General features: G+C 35.8%; 1 protein-coding gene across 11 annotated transcripts in view; it reads right to left on the reverse strand.

Moving 5' to 3' along the window:
- Positions 1-17,651, reverse strand: part of VEZT (vezatin, adherens junctions transmembrane protein) — a 79,300-nt gene that overhangs the window by 10,812 nt on the left and 50,837 nt on the right. For 5 of the 11 annotated variants that reach the window (XM_019446471.2, XM_019446470.2, XM_019446473.2 and 2 more), the window contains 4 exons: positions 16,251-16,444; positions 11,374-11,474; positions 9,495-9,702; positions 3,248-5,621 (listed from right to left, as the gene is read on the reverse strand). In XM_019446471.2, the coding sequence (XP_019302016.1) occupies positions 5,107-5,621; positions 9,495-9,702; positions 11,374-11,474; positions 16,251-16,444 (1,018 nt within the window). In that variant the 3' untranslated portion in view covers positions 3,248-5,106. Of the gene's footprint in view, positions 1-3,247; positions 5,622-5,693; positions 6,697-9,494; positions 9,703-11,373; positions 11,475-16,250; positions 16,445-17,651 lie in introns of those variants that run through there. The other 6 variants (XM_053895831.1, XM_053895830.1, XM_053895829.1 and 3 more) reach the window with 2 other exon arrangements.

A 17,651-nucleotide genomic window follows, 5' to 3' on the forward strand; every position in this document is an offset into this window, starting at 1 on the left:
AAAATGAAAAAAGCACATCAGAATGGAGCCATTTAGTAAAAGGGCATGTAGCTCTCAGTGCCTTAATTAGACTATCACAGTATAATAACTTGTTAATAATGATCATTTTGACATCAAAAAAGATTTAAATGATTTTCATATATTGTTTAATAAGATAGCAATGCATATTGTTTTAAAAAGATCACCTTCAGAAATTATTCTGAAAAATTTTAATGCTTAAAGGGGTTTAAGTTCTATAGAAAACTGGGATATCTAGAATGAGTCATTCTCCAAATATCCAGTTAGCCAGTTCTTTCTAAATTAGCCATGCATGTTTAGTCTCAAACCTATAGTTCTAAATATAAATCTTGGTGGACAGAGTTGGAGTCATATTTATAATGTTTAAGTTTTAAGTCTGTGTCCTATACTAGGAATAATGAGCAGAAAAAAAAAAAAACAAAAAAAACCCCATTTTCCTAAAATATACACAATGATTTATACAAAGATGATAATCAAATTCTCTTTTATAGCTGAATTCATTAATGGAAAGTCCTAGAAACACCAACATATAAAAACTGAATTAATACTTTAAATATATGGCAATCACATATTCAACCAAGTATTTTTAGCAAGTTCTTAGTAAAGAATGAACAGGCAAACAAAAGTATGCTAAGCAGCCAAACAGGTACCACAAAGGCCATGCGCATAACTGACAGAAAAGTCCCTTAGCCTTCTTTCAGTCTACTCTTATTTTAGACACAATTCTAGCAAGTTTGGCAATCTGGTTTCTCAGCCCACAGCAGATGAGAAGCAGCAAATTGGGGACCTAGTGCAAGAGGCAGGCACACAAGACAGCAGCAAAAAGTGACAGCTGATTTTAAGGGAAGATAGAGAAACTGTGAAAACCAGACCTAGCTCAAAAAGCAAAGTTCTGCAGGGTCACAGGGTAAAGGGGCATAGAACATTATGTATCTCAGTTGCTCCTGAGGGTGCATTTCTGTTTATTACCCTGTGAGAGGAACTGATATCCTTAAAGATGACTGAGAAAAGTTAAATTATATGCTAAATATTCTAGAAAAAAGTACAGAAAGTACATTCTAAAAATTTTCCTATTAAATTATTTAAAAAAATTTTTTAAATGTTTTACTTATTCTTGAGAGAGAGAGAGAGAGAGAGAGAGAGAGCATGAGCAGAGGAGGAGCAGTGCAAGAGAGGGACACAGAATCTAAAGCAGGCTCCAGGCTCTGAGCTGTCAGCACAGAGCCCGATATGGGGCTCAAACCCACAAACCTCAAGATCATAACCTGAGCTGAAGTCGGATGCTTAAACCGACTGAGCCACCCAGGTGCCCCTCCTATTAAATTATTAAAAACTGTTATGATTAAATGGATTTGCCTCAGTTACATGAAAAATTAACTCATGCAAGTTAGTCACCTGTCGATAATTACTGTCGGTTATTTACCTGTCAATAAATTGTTACTGTACTTATGGTATTTTTCCTATATTTTTGCTTCTAGTATGTTTACAGCTTCATTTTCAATATAAGTGTGAATTACAGAGACATGTTGTGATCAACAGAAGTGGAAAAATAAATCAATTTTTGCTTTGTCTGTGTTTCATTCATAGCATGCTATCTACTTTAGTTCAAAAAACGAGTCTTCTGAGCTATAGCACAGTCTCATGGCATTTAGTTCTTATTTCCTTGTTTTTTTTTGGGTATGGAAACAATGTCCTATGATTAAACCAAATCAGTTGAATTTTTCCTCCCACATGATTTCTAATAATTTATCAAAAGACTTCATATTTTACATTACTTATAGTGTATAAGTAAGTCACTATAAGTCACCAGAGTGAAATGACTCCTAGGCTCCCTTCCAATTAACACTCCATTGATTTATAATTTTGTGAAATGTATCAAAACATAATTTTTTATGCTTTAACATTCACCACCTTTATTATGTGAATCAGAATATTAGTATTTATTTTTTAAAGAAAATTGACCTATTTCACTAACATAATTATAACCAGATCTTGTTTTTCAGCCTCAAAAGTTTCACTTCTTTTTTAACTACTTCTGAGGAGTAAGAATTTACCAACATGATTTAGCAATCCAGAGAATTTGGTTTTTGCTGGAAAAACTCCCCATGACATTATTAGGTCAACTGCACCCATAGCTTTTAAATGATGGCTCTGAGATTGAAGTTTAATTTTGTATTAAAACCTTTTTGTATTAAAGCCTTAAAACCATATTCTTAAATTTCCTTAGCAATTTGCCTTAAATGTGTTTCTCCTGACTTGTCTCCAATAACTTCAGAAATCAAACCTGAGTCAATACATGAGTTCTTAATTAAATATATTCAAACATACAATTTTAATGAAGTACAATTTTAAAGAAGACTAGTGAAGTCAAATACAGACAACTTAAAAAATAAGCCAAAGATCACAAATCAAAGACCAGCAAGAGTCTGGTCCTAGGTAGTCCAGATATGCGGGTTTTAATAATGTTAGCTGAAAAAAAAACAAGAATTTAAGGTATGATAACCATTATTAGGTCATTTACTGCCATGACTTTCCTCACTGTAGGCAGAGTGTAAAAATTTTGTCCTCAAGAGTGACCCTAAATAGCTTCTGTCATTGCATTCTTACATTAAGTACCGGCTCTGTCCTGGTAAAATAAACTCTGGAAATGTTCATATCAAAAGCTGTCAGGATATTACTCTTAACAAGAATTATCCTGTCAAAATATCACTGTAAAATTTGGAAAGCATAATTACAAGTTTTGCATCACAAAATATTTTTCCCAGCGGGCTTCTTTTAGATGCAGGATGTCAACTATTAAAACTAGTCAAAAGCCTGATAATACAAAGTGAAATATTCTTAGAAAAGTAATAAGAATACCTACTTATGTCACATTGGCGTATTTGTTTTAATTTCCTAAGATATCCATGGCAAGGAAAACAAAGTCCTAGACAGAGGTTCTTAGATTTGACTGAGCATACACACCACCTAGGTCTCATCCCAAAATGACTGATTAAGAATGACTGGGAGTTATGGCCCCAAATCTGCATTTTAAAAATAAGACCTCCAGTTTATTCTAATATAGGCGTCCTATAAAAAACAAAAACAAAAACAAAAACTGAGAAACATTGACTTTTAGACTATTATAAGAGAACATTAGGAATATTCACAGGGAAGATACTATTTTATCTCAGCAATATTTTATAAGATGAAAGAAATTTTAAAAACTACACAAAAAAAGAACCTTCAATTAAAGTCCCAAGATCCTTATATTATGGTTTCAAACAAGTAGAATATTTGCAGATAAAACAGATCAGATTGGAAGATTAGGAATTCCTCATTAAAGTTAGTTTTTTAAAATTTGTAACAAAATCAGTCTTTCAATGCTTAGAGAGCATTGAATAAAACTGATGAAATATTATGAAGACATTTTCCCCAAACTGGTGTAAATAAAAATAATACAATAAAAGAATTAAAAATTATTAAACTCTAATTCTTCCTGTGTAAGGTCACAGATAAGGGGAACAATTACCAAGTGTTCCCATAATTGCTTCTTCTAAATCCAAGGGGAAAAAGACTTGGCAAACTATGTAATGTAAAAAGAAAATATTATTATTTATGAATACGATTGTCAGTTTCAAAACAAGATTTTTGTTTTTGAAATTTAGCTACTTCTAAGTGGTAAACTGGGCCCACCCTGTAATATTTCTAAGAGCTTGATTATGGACAGTCCCAGAATTTTGGGCAATAGGCAGAATCACTTATAGTACAAAGGATCTCTACTATTCATACAAAGCAGAATCAAGTTTTTCCTCAGGATAAAAAATAAATTTCCTAAGATTACTGGAAAAAATTAAATAAAAATCTCCTCGGTACACATAAATCTACTGACTCAAAGTACTAAGTTTACAGGAATCTGAATGTGTTTCTTAATTCTAAAGACAATCTATATTCGTTGTGTAACTTCCTTTCTAGGACAGCAGCATAAATTATTATTCCTATACTTTCCCCAAATAATGTCTATAAACTATGTCACTGCGTAGGAGCTATAGATTTCAAGAAACAATATACTCCTGAAAATATCACACTTTGAAAATGCAATCATGACACTGGACAATTTGGAAAGCAACCTCTTTTAAGAGGTAGTTGTAAATGAAGTACTGAGGAGACAAGGATGCTTTCCAGGAAGCAGGCAGGATGTTTCCAGAATCTCATTAAGGTGGAGAGGATATAGCCTCAGGCTAGAAATCAGCTGAAATGATCTGCTTGTGTTAATGGCACCCAATTATATGTAGGCAAATAGATACAAAGAACTTTCTGCAAAGATGTGGATGGGGTCTTGGACTATACGGATCCTACTTTGACATCATCTCTATTAGTTACAACAAGAACAGAAGAAAAACACAAAATATATTTGAAAGGGTAATTTTTAAAACAGTACAATGTTTTTCTTTTAAAGATTATTAGGACACCTTAAAATTAACTACCAAATACACATATGAACAAGGAAACATAAAAAAAAAAAAAAATGTCATAACCCCAGTATTTTTGAAACTACTTTTTAGTTCCAAACCCCAGTACACATTAATTGTATGAAGTCATTTTTTTTTTATTCAGAACCTGTATCTTTGTTTTAAGACTGGTATAAACAAAAATAAAATACAAACAAGTTGTTATTAACATAATAGCTGCAGCTATGAACTGCAAGAATACAGTAAAAAGGAGTCATACTAAATGTTAATGTTCTTGCAACAGAATTATCCCAGTCATTTCATGGTAGCAAATTCTGGCAAGAAATGATAAATTTGTTTCTTATTAAAAGTACCTAAAGAATTTCCAAGATCGATCAGCTGTGCTGCAAAAAAAAAGAGCAGTTTATTCAAAAGAGCCCTTACCTTTCTTATTTTCCTAAAAGATTTGCCATTTACAGGTTAACTACTATTTTCAGATCAGTTGTTCAAACCAGGGTTCTTGCTGTAAATTCACATCTTAGCTTTATATATAGTAAACTTAACACTCATTTTCCCTTTCTAGTGGATTATCTAGCCTTGAAGCTAAAACACTTGCATAAAAGCAATAATTTAAAATCCTCCATGTAAATCTTGGTTCCTACTTCTCTTGTACCTCATTTTCATTTTCTTGTACTATCTGTTCTTCCTCCTCATCACCAAAAGTCTGTTCCTGCATGGTGGTAAAAGAGAGAGATCTAGCAGCCACTTCTGCAGCAAGACCAGCAGTGAAGGTAAAATCCGGTGACAGCTGGAGCCGCGCCAGCCTCTGCTTAATGGAAGGCTGTAATAAGTCCCCGGGAGCTGGATGGGCAGTGGACAGGCTCCCTACGTCCGCCTGCCGAGATTCCTCTTCACTCTCACATTGGGAACACACTCTTTCTTCAGCTCCTTGGAGGAAGACTTCATTTGCAGAATTGTCTTTATTTTTACCATCTAGAGGGTTTTCACATAAATACTCAGTCCTACTACTTATTTCATTGTCAGCTGTGGAGGGTTTACTATTTTCCTCTTCAGTATCATTTTTACCAACTGTCCCCATATCTGAATCCACTGATGGTTCTGAATTACTTATGGGTTCCACTGGGTCTACAGGAGACAAGGATTTCAACACAGCTTCAAAGAAAAAAAAAAAAAAAAAGAAAGAAAGAAAAAGAAAAAAAAAAAGAAAGAAAAATAATAACTAAGGACCCAGCAATGATTTAAACTTTAATTTAAACTTCCAGTCGTTATTTTTCTAATAAAGAACAATAAATAAAAGCTAAATAAATCTTTCTATTAAATCTATATACATTTATAAATCCAGAGAACTTTGTAAGAGATAAAATGCCTAAGAAATGAAATGAGACGGGGTTTTAACGAAGATTTTAAAACACCTCACACATTGTATTATTCAAAATATTAAAGCAGTGGTTCTCAAAGTGTGGTCCCCGAACCAACAGCATCAGTTATTTGGTAGAAATGCAAATTCCCACCAGAACCTACTGAATGGCAAACTGTGAATGAGGACTGGCTGTGTTTACAAACCCTACGCTTGATTCTGATGCACACTAAAGTTTGAGAACCATCTTATGAAAGAATAAGCAGCATGATTTTTACTGATAATATGTCAGATAAAAGGCCTGAAGTAATCCAGATAATAATCATATCTTTAACACATATATATTTACAAGTGAAAACAGTATGGGGAAAAAAAATGCACACAATCCTATTTGCTTGCCAACCACCTAACAAGACCCTGATGAAAGTAAAGCCATAACTTCCACACATTTTGTAATGTCACATAAAAGTATAAAACAAAATAAAATCTGTATTCAAGATCAACTACTGTACAAAGCATAATACATAAACATTATATCCATACGGCAGAAGGTGTCCTTTCAAGGAAAATGAAGTTTTATTTAGCCCCTCTTGATGTTAGTAGGCAGTGGGTTGCTTGCTAGGCAGTCTCTCCTCCCAGTATGAGGGGTTAGTACAATACAATATATTAGGAAGCATGACGGAAGAAAAAAAAGTGCTTCTTGAAGATCTGGCGTTTATTTAAAAAATAATTTGTAAAAGGTGTCCATTTCCAAGAAACAGATCCCTAAGCTGCAGTAACTCCACTAGAGAAGCAGCAACAACAGAAAACAATGGCCACAGCAGGTTCCAGTGTAGAATATCCCTCTCTAATTCCATGCGGACTTTACCCCTGTAGGCAGAGATGAAAACAACTCTGGAAGATGTACTGAAATTTTTCACGGAAAAAGCATTTTATGGTATCAGCAGCTTTTTACTTATTTCACAAACAAAATCAGCAATACTGCGCTTTCTAACGTAGCTACCCAAAGCATATACCTGAAAAAAGACACATTTCTCTCATTATATCTTTGCCCATACTGTCAGTAGGATAATTTTAAAGCTATATGGAGAAAATACTAAACAATAGGAAGGATACAGATGTATATACAATGCTATTCTCAGTCTTCATGTACATTTTTAGGCAATAAATCTAGTTCTTAAAGAATGCATTATGTATTAGATGTTGATTGATATCCCTGATTATTGCTAATTAAATAGGGCAATATAATCTGCACATCTGGAGGATCAAGTGTTAACATTGCTAGAATGTAAAGCTCCAGGAGTACAGGGATTTTTGTCTCTTGATTTATGCACTAGGGATATAGCAGTAAACAGTGCCTCAGTAACTACTTGTTGAATGAATAATTTGCTGAATGAACACTGTGGGGGATAATAAAGCTCCTACTGAAAGAGACTGTAATTTCATTATAGAGACAAAAACATTGAATGCACAGAAAACAATAGTGCCTAAAACGATACTCTCAATCCCCGATTCATGCAGACCCAAAATATGAACAAGCAGGCTGCAGGAACTCTTTACTGCTGCACCTGGGAAGTTTTTAATCTGCTACATATGTTGCTGCTCAAGACACGGTTACAATTCCCTCCAGGGCCCCTTTGGTGTGAGGGTCTGTAGTGGTGGGAGAGGTAGAAGGGCTGGAACAGAGGATTCATGGAGGAGCAACTGGTAGAAAGGACAGCTTGGTGGAGAAGACAGAATTCTTAGCAAAGCAAAACAGCATGTATGTTGTTTTTTTTTTTTAAGGTTTTTTTTTTTTTTTTTTTTTGGTGGAGAAGACAGAATTCTTAGCAAAGCAAAACAGCATGTATGTTGGTTTTTTTTTTTTAATTTTTTTTTTTTTTTTAAGTAAACTCTACACCCAATGTGGGGCTTGAACTCACAACCCCAAGATGAAGTCGCATGTTCTATTGACTGAGCCAGCTAGGCACCGCAGCATGAATGTTTTTCATGAATAAAAATAGTAAGTTTGTGGGACCACAGTCTAATTAGATAAATATAACCAGAGGAAGATATCCATATCAGAAAGAGTGATAAATATAATTAAATATGATGGATTCATATGATAGAGAGGCTTGAAACTAGGGAAAAGAGTTTAGATTTAATAAGAGTGGGAAAGGGGGAACCACTGCAGGTTTTAAAGATAGAGAGTTATCAGGGCACCTGGGTGGCTCAGTTGGTTAAACATCCAAGTTCAGCTCAGGTCATGATCTCACGGCTCATGGGTTCGAGCCCCTGTCAGGCTCTGTGCTGACAGCTCAGAGTCTGGAGCCTGCTTCAGATTCTGTGTCTCCCTCTCTCTCTGCCCCTCCCTGACTCATTCTCTCTCTCTCTCTCTCTCTCTCTCTCAAAAATAAATAAACATTAAAAAATTAAAAAAAAAAAAAAGAGAGCTATTATCATTGTACTGTTTGAGAAAAATCTGGAGGCAGCCTGCAAGGACAGAAGCTAGCTTAGAAGCTATCTTCTAAGGAAAGCTTAGAAGAAAAAGGTATTGAAAATAGAAGTCAGCTGGGGTGCCTCGCTGACTCAGTACAGCATGTGACTCTTGATTTGGGGTTGTGAATTTGAGCCCTATGTTGGGGGTAGAGTTTACATAAAAAAAAGAATGGAAGTCAGTTAAGAGGCTATTACAATGTATGAGCATAATCTAATAAGGATCTGGGCTATAAAGGGGGCCAGTGGGAAAAGGAAGGATGAAATCAACAAAGGTGTATCTGGACATGGGACAATGGCAGGACTCCTAAGAGAAGAAAAGAGAAATCTGAGGAACTTTCCAGAAGTACAGGTAATCTATATACTTCCAGTGAAAAAGAGAATGGGAAAGGAAGGCAGTTGATTTTGAGGTTTCAGGTAAGTACTCTAAAATGGAAGAGGAATCCCACTCTACCTCTTGGAAATCTACAGGAGTTAATTCCTCAATTAGAAATTAGCTAGTCTGATACTGTCAAGATACCCTCATTCCTTCCCTCACCTCTCATGAAGTCCAACCAAAGAAAAGAGTGGCAAACATAAAGGAGTTTAATGCTAATCGTCAGTATTGTCAAATCATCCAATTTTGTCAATATTGAAGTACGGAGACAGCTTGCACAGAAGCACCTCTTCTTGTCCCATCTACTTAAGTGTTCAAACCAACTGAGAAACCTTAATGATGTAGCTAACTGGCCTAGGTCTTAATCCACTTGTTTCAATGATGAACGTAGAGTTACTAATTTGATGCTTCATTGAGGTATTTATAATATCAACCTAAAGAGAAGAGTTTAGAATCTCAAATTCACTAATCTGATGCTTCACTGAAGTATTGATAGTATCCACATAAAGAGAAGAGTTTAGAATCTCAAATTCACTAAATTTGAAATCATATTTATTCAACTCACTGCCATTCCAAAATAATGTAGTAAAACATCAAGTTACTGATGAAAAAGCTTGATTTCATATTCCCAATTTGATTATATACCTAGTCTTTTATTGATCATATTGATTTTGTGTCTAGAAGAAAAAGCACTATACTTGCTGAGAGATCCCTAAAATTAAAGCTGTAAGAATTACAGCTAAAATAAAAGTTGTAGTTCAAGAAAAAAAGAGTCCCCTTCATTAAAATAACCTTTTACTCTGAAGTCAGTGCTTACCGTGATCACTAAATAGAAGTTGCTTCCACTTCTGCCTTTCTGCCTCCGATGCTTTAAATCCCAGCACAGATTTTAATTCTTGGAGTACCCTCTTGGATTCTTCATGCTCATGCTTCTGTCTGTCTCTGTCTTCTTGAGACAAGTAATAAAAATCATCCTTTCTGAAATCACTGTCCATATCTATATCATCTACATAAGCTTCTAATTCCTGAAAATGAATAAAGAAAAAGCACTTTACTTCAAGCAGACAATTTTCTAGTAGCATTCATTACCTTGTACCTACCCATCTCCAAGATTAAACAATGAAGACTCTTGGCACAGGTCACTAAAGCAAAGGTGGGCAAACAAAGCAAACATATTATTATAGGTAAATTGGAAGTCTTAAAAAAACTTAGCAGTTGATAATGAAAGGGACCGTGGATAAGAAAGTTTAATAACTTCAATCATTATTTTTCTGCTCTGATACCATCCTGTGGATCTAGTTAATATTATAGTTATTTGCTCTGCCAAAACAAATCAAAATTAGAAGGGCTGGTGGTTTGGGGAAGTGGTCAGGTATATTAGCCTTCTTGTGGCCGTATTTGTGGTTCTTTCTGACTTCCCAGGAGGTTTGAACACTATTCCTAGAATTGGGGAATACCTCATCTTGTGGTTCTTCTTATCACTAAGACACAGACTAGGCCCCTTGCTTACCCAGCCTCCCTTGCAGTTATGATTCAGGCAAATGACTCGGGATCCTCTAATCATATGTATATAGATCAGATCGGACCCAGAAGTTTGTTACAAGGGAAGCAGGCGTTTTAAGGAATCCACTCTGGCAAGAATGGTGGCAGATCAAGTTTCCAGAGGTAGAGGTTCTGAAGGTAGTTTTTATTATTCAGCAATGATGGAGCGAGTGACAATGTCTACAACCAATGACTGGGCAATGATGTTGCTGGAACTGGAACAGTTCTTTTGAGTAAATTGGGCTGTTTACCCCATCCTAGTTCAAACGTAACTATGAGGCCCTCAGAGATATTTTGTCAGTCACCTCCTGGTTTTTTAAACAAATTTCTTGTTTGTTAAACAGATTGGTCTCCCTTTGCAATTAAGAATGCTGAGTAGACAATATGACTGAAGGAAAAAAAGTTTTCCTTAGGATAAACAAAAGAAATCTTTGTCAGTATCGAAAGAAATCATTGAAAAATTGTTTTTTTTTAAGCGAGGTATAACATACATGCTGCCAAATACACAAATCTTAAGTGTACAGGATTTTTACATATGTATACAGTCTGGTAACCACCACTCACATTTCCAGTATTGTAGAAGGCACCTTTGCCAATGCATTAATTTTTAAGGTATTTAATCACTTTTAAGTGTCTAAGAAATAGACAGTAAGATACAAGAACATGAAAACTTGCTGGTAGGGGCACCCGGGTGGCTCAGTTGGCTGAAAGTCTGACTTTGGCTCAGATCCTGATCTCACCATTTGTGAGCTCAAGCCCTGCATCAGGTTTGGTGCTGTCAGCACAGGGCCTGCGTGGGATCCTCTGTCCCCTTTTCTCTCTCTGCCCCTCCTCCACTCATTCATTCATTCATTCATTCTCTCTCTCTCTGTCTCTCTCTCCCCCACCCCTCTTTCTCAAAAATAAATAAAATATTAAAGAAAAAAATCTTTATAAAAATTTGCTGGTAGATTCAGTGGATTCAAACTCAACGTACTAAGAACTAATGATTTGTTATCAGTTCAATATATTGTGTGGTAATTTTGAAGCTCATCACAAACATAAATTTAACAACTTAGTCAGTAATGATCCACACCACTTACAGAGATAGATAGGTAAACTCTGTATGGGAAACTCTTCTTTAGGGGGAAGAAAACAGCAATTTTCACCATTACCTGCTCCTCCGGGATTGGATCTTTGTCCGCGATGTGTAGAGTTGGCTGCGTCAAAGGTACCACAGTACAACGTGGGTTTTCACACACCATTTCAGGCTTGCCTTAAAAAGCAATAGGCCACACAGAAATGAGTGAACATCGAATTAAAAAAAACATTTTTAGTACTAATATTTTGCCAATTTCATAGTCTGACGTTCTGATTATAACTTTCAATTTATAAAAAAATTAAGGATGTTAAAGTTAACAATGGTAATAGCGGTAGATTTACAATGTAAGTTAAACTCTCAGAGGAGAAACTTGTTTTCCTCTCCCTTCTTCACCTCACCATAGTATCTGGTTCACAACAGGTACTTCCTCTCTAAATACTCGCTAAACAAATCAACTTTCGTTCATGGCATGGGAAGTCTCAAAGACAGACCATCACTCTTCCCCACAAAAAATAAACTTCAATCTTACATTTCCCTTATATTATTTTTATTCTCAGAAGTTAGAATTGGAAATGGGTTTCACAAGTCATAGCTTGAAAAGATCACCCAGGTGTTAACTTTCATTACTTAACATTGGTATTTGGTATCTAACCAGAGGGTTCTCATATTCTCATATCCAGCTCTCTACCTTCCAACATTATCTCTCTACTTAAAAAGAAGTAGGCTTGGGCACCTGGGTGGCTCAGTTGGTTAAGCATCTGACTCTTGGTTTTGGCTCAGGTCATGATCTCTCTGTTTGTGAGTTAGAGCCCTGTGTTGGGCTCTACGCTGACAGTGTGGAGCCTGCTTGGGATTGTCTCCCTCTCTCTCTCTCTGCCCCTCCCCTGCTCACTCACTCTCTCTCAAAATAAATAAATAAACATTAAAAAAAAAGAAGTAGGCGTTAGGGGTGCGTAGGTGGTTCAGTCAATTGAGTGTCCGACTCTTGGTTTTGGCTTAGGTATTACCTCACAGTTCGTGAGACTTCGGCTCTGCGCTGACAGTGCAGGGCCTGCTTGGGATTCTCTCTCCCTCTCTCTCTCTGGCCCTGCTCATGCTCGCTCACTCAGTCTCTCTCTCTCTCTCAAAATAAATAAACTTAAAAAAGAATTAGGCTTTAGACATCTAGATTTCTACCTTTTAAAAGTAATGACAGATAACTGGTTGGGACCAGAGTTAGGGGAGACTCCTGGCTGTCAAGGGCTAGTGTGGACAAAGCAAGCTGGACTGGAATGAGACAGGATGGGAAGGACTCTCACTAGGTGTGAGTCAGCAGCAATGTGGCTTAGGAGACAGTCCATATTATCAGGTGATTGCTTACATACAAGGCATTGAATAAATAAGTTAATACCGAAGATAATGAGAGCCAAGTTTCTCATGGTGGTACAAATATACAGAGGGAGAAGTACAGGAAGAACCATGGAACTGATTTGGAGGTATCGATGTGAACCCATGGTTTATAACATATATGGACAGATGTAGAAATATGTATGTATAAGTATATACACAGATATATTTCACTGTCCTCTACACTGAAAATTGGTAAAAACAAGAACATCCCAGTGGCTATGAGCATACTTAGCACCCACAAGGGGCACCCCTTAGGGCTAGGGGCAAGTAAAGTATAAAGAAGTGATCAAAAAATGATCAAAAAATGACACAAACCTTAAATGGGCTCCCTCTGGTCAAACTTTGTACAATTTGAGCAACAAAATAACAAATTATGATCCACAGAATAAAATAAGAATCCATACATCCATATTGATATAAATAAGCAGAAAAGGGGGATGCTTTGGCTCACAATAGAATGCCAACTAGTAAGTATAAAAGGAAAAATGGAATTAGAAAATTACCACCTGGCAACCATCACAATAACAGCTAATTCAAGCAAGATCCACAAATGGATGCTAAAACTAGTGGGTGAAAAAGTCTAAGCTATTTTATTTTACTCAATAAAATTCACTCTTGTTGGTATATAATTTTATGAGTTTAGACAAATTAGAGTCATATAACCACTACCACCACAACTAAGATAGAGAACAGTTCCTTCACCTCAAAACATTTCTTATGTTATTCATCTCTCCATATCCAACTCCCAATAACCATTGGTATGTTTGCTGTTCCCATGAAATTTTACTGTTTTAAGGATGTCATTTAAATGGGATCATAGACTATGTAGTGATTAACACAACACATTAGTGATTCCTCCGTCTTAATGATGTATCAGTAGTTCATTTCTTCTTTTATTGCTGAGCACTATTCCATTGTGTGGATGGATAGAACAGTTTATCTATTCACCAGCTGAAGGATACCTGGTCTGCTTCTAGTTTTTAGTGATTATGAATAAAGCCATTATAAACATTTGTTTATAGATTTTCATGTGAACATTAAATTTTTATATCTCGTGAGTAAATATCTGGAATACTAGTGCATCATATAGATTGTATATGCTTAATAGCGAGTAAATATTTGGTGAAGAAAGGATATTTATATAACCTCAGGATATTTTTTTAAATAAAATACTTATCATGAAAGACAAGAAAAGCTAAAGTGAATGAAGAGCATAAAAGCTAAATGCCATGTGTAATCTGGACATATAAAATTACTATTGTATCAATCAGTGAAATTAGAATGGGATCTGTGGATAAGAAAGCAATTTATATCAGTGCTCATGTCTTCATTTTGGTGGTATATTGTGGGTATGTAGGAGAATGTCCATTTTTCAAAAATGCAAACAGAAGATTTAGGGGTAATGTGGTCTCATGTCTGCATCTTACTCTCAAATGGTTCAGAATAATACTACCAAAAGAGGAGCACCTGGGTGGCTCAGTCGGTCGAGCGTCCAACTTCAGCTCAGGTCATGATCTCGCAGTTTGTGAGTTCGAGCCCCCATGTCAGGCTCTGTGCTGACAGCTCAGAGCCTGGAGCCTGCTTCAGATTCTGAGTCTCCATCTCTCTCTGCCCCTCCCTGCTCATGCTCACTCTCTCTCAGAAATAAATAAACATTAAAAAAAAATACTACCAAAAGAATTTATACATGGATACATAAGGAGGTAAGGCCAATATGGCAGAATGTCAACAACTGAGGAATATGGATGAAGGGTACCGTGAGCTATGGTGATACTTCTGTAGTTTTAAAATAACTTAAAAAAGAGCTAACAGCTAGGGCACCTGGGTGGCTCAGGTGGTTGAGCATCCAACTCTTGGTTTTGGCTCAGGTCATGATCTCATGGTTTGTGAGTTTGAGCCCTGTGGTGGGCTCTGCAGGGGCCTCCTTGGGATTCTCTCTCTCTTTCTCTCTGTCCTTCCCTCGCTTGCATGAGCATGCATGCGTGAGCACTCTCTTTCAAAATAAACAAATGAACATTAAAAAAAACCCAGCTAACAGCTAAATAAAGCACCTGCTTCTTAAAAAAAAATCATATAAATATTTTATTCAAAGTTGTATAGCCATGGCCACTATAAGCGTTTTACGGAGAAAAGTTTGAAAATGACTTGTATCTTAATTCTTATCACTATCACCTATAAGCAAAAGCCACATATGGAGAACATAATGGCTTATCACCTGCCCGATGATTTGGAGACAGTTTTGACAATTATGTTTAAGTGACTAAGATTCAGCATCTCAGAGTATGCTAAGGGGAGGGATGAATGGGATGTATCTTTTAATACCCAGTGGTGTTCTGAATGTTTCCATTTGAAGAAAATGTACTCAAAAGCTCTAGACTTAAGTCACATCAGAAAGTTTAACATGCATAAATATTTGCACATATTAAAAATCCTTGGCAAATTTACCCTTTGAAGAAAAAAATTACTTGCCAATTACATTTTAGATATAAAGGAAATCTATTGGTGATGCATCAGTAATTAGCATGTTAACACTTCCTTTGAATAAAGTTAATACTTTCCCTATGTAAAGACTTATTCAGCTTCTTAAAGACATTAAAGTATGACAGATCTAGCTGGAAACAAAAAAATGACTAACAGGATGATAAAGCATTAATCATCTTTGCCAGCAATACAATTTCTATACGTAAATCTGATTAACTTTATCATAAAGGTCCAAGGGATAAACATGGTATTGTTTGGTAGCACAAGTTCAGAAATTAATATGCCAAATATTTACAATGAATTAGTGATTAGTAAAAATGGGTCAAATTAAAGCAGTTTCGCATAAAATTTCAAGATTGCCCATTTGCCTAGCAATACAAAGCATTCCAATGTTACCATTAAATAATGGCATTTAATACATTTTAGACCCTTAATAACAAGTATGCAGTGCCACCTATTATAGCATTTATTTATCATTTATGAATGGCTGAAGTGTTTTATCTTAAAAGCAAGATTCAACTTCTGGCCCCTAACTATCAAACTCATTATTACACTAATGGGAAAAGAGTTTCTAAAAGTTCTAATTATGGAATACTACCTATTAAAATCTATCCCTTCATTTAAGTTCATTATTATTATTTTTAATGTTTATTTATGTTTGAGAGAGAGAGAGAGAGAGCACAAGTGGAGAAGGCACAGAGAGAGAGAGAGACACAGAATCTGAAGCAGGCTCGTCAGCACTGAGCCAACACGGGGCTCAAACTCACGGACCGCAAGATCATGACCTGAGCCAAAGTCAGACACTTAACCAACTGAGCCACCGAGGTGCCCCTCACTGAAGTTTTTGAAAAGGAGGTTTACGATTCAGAGAACTTTCAAAACATATTCATTTATTGTTTACAAAGAGCCAGACTATATATTCAGTGTCAGTTTGTATGTATAAGTTCAACTTTCTTTTAGTAAATTAAGTTTTGTCATGTCGCTTTCATCGTGGAGATGAGAAATCTACCTAATAAAACCCTACTGGCGTGGAGTAAGCATGTCTGACAAGTGTGTATGAAAGGAAGCACTCATTGGTACCTTTCCTATCTGTGTTTCTTCGGAGCAGTCGGTCCACTTGAGAAATGGCCTCTTCCCAGCAATTGTTGCTCGCCTGAACATGGGGCTGAATCAACTTCAACTTCTGTTCTAGGATTTGATAAGATTCTGATACTAGTTCTTGTGTTTCTTTAGTACAAACAAGCTTTTCAAGTTCATCTTCAAGAATTATTACCCTGAGTAATAAAGAAAAACAGAAACTGATTTCTAAAATATTAAGTGGAAAATTTATAACTCACAGGACTTATTTAAGAAATAAGCTTAAAAGATGAAGTTCTGGAGATGGAAAGTGGTGATGGTTGCATAACAATGTATGTTTACTTTTTTAGGCCACTAAATTGTACACTTAAAAATGATTAAATAATACATTTCATGTTACGTGTATTTTATCATAATGTTGTAAAAAGCTTATAAAGAGTATCACCTATTTATTCAACAATATTTCTTTTACATATATGAGGCATTTTATGAGCTGAAATGATAAATTAAGCTCATTTCATACTTAATAGGAAAAATAGCTAAATCAGGGAAATTATGCATTATAGAGAAATATAATACAATATCATAAAAAGTTATAACTAACATTTTATTTCCATTTTACAGATGAGGAATTAGGTCCAGAGAGTTAAAGAAACTTGCCCAGAGTTATACAGCTGTTAGCTGTAAATATGGGCTGAAGCTAAGCCCATAGGAAAGCCCATAAGGAAAAGGTACTTTTGAGGAAGCATTGAAGGATGGATAAAATGTGAACATGTACAAAAGATGAGAAAGTTCATTCTAAGTGGTATATGGGAAAAGGCATTTATGCAGTTTGTTTGGACTGAAGGAAAAGAATGAGAAGGACTGAAAAGCAGACTATAATAGAGTTATAGCAAATTCTTTCAACAGAATGTTTTACACAGACTTCTGTCTATGCTGCTTGTACTCTGTAACCAGTGAAGATGTTTGATTAAGGGAGAAAGCAAATATATGCCTCAGAAACATTAATCTGGCAGGGAGCTCTCTGGAGGCAGGGAGAACAGTTAAAGGGTTAATGCCCTAGTATCAGCAACTGGGAAGAGCAATGGGGACAAGTAAGGAGGAGGAGTGAAACACAAAACAAATGTTTTTGGAAGTGTTCAGACAACACTTCTAAAAATTTTGTGTAGCTGTGCTATAGAGCAAATCACAGATGATGGTTTGTGACCGGTATACTGTTTGAAAGGTGACGTATAGTAGCATATATAGAATATTTCATTTTTAAGCTGGAGACATCCTTCCCATGCATAATCCACAATCTCTGCCCGAGGCACAAAACCCCTCTTGTTCATGTCCATCCAGTGCGGCCTTTCTTCCCTGAGCCATCCTCCTTCACTCTAATGCATTCCATTATGTCTTGTGTAG

The sequence above is a fragment of the Panthera pardus genome, unplaced genomic scaffold (genome assembly GCF_024362965.1).
Source record: "Panthera pardus isolate Hobbes unplaced genomic scaffold, ASM2436296v1 HiC_scaffold_6, whole genome shotgun sequence".
NCBI classification, from domain to species: domain Eukaryota; kingdom Metazoa; phylum Chordata; class Mammalia; order Carnivora; family Felidae; genus Panthera; species Panthera pardus.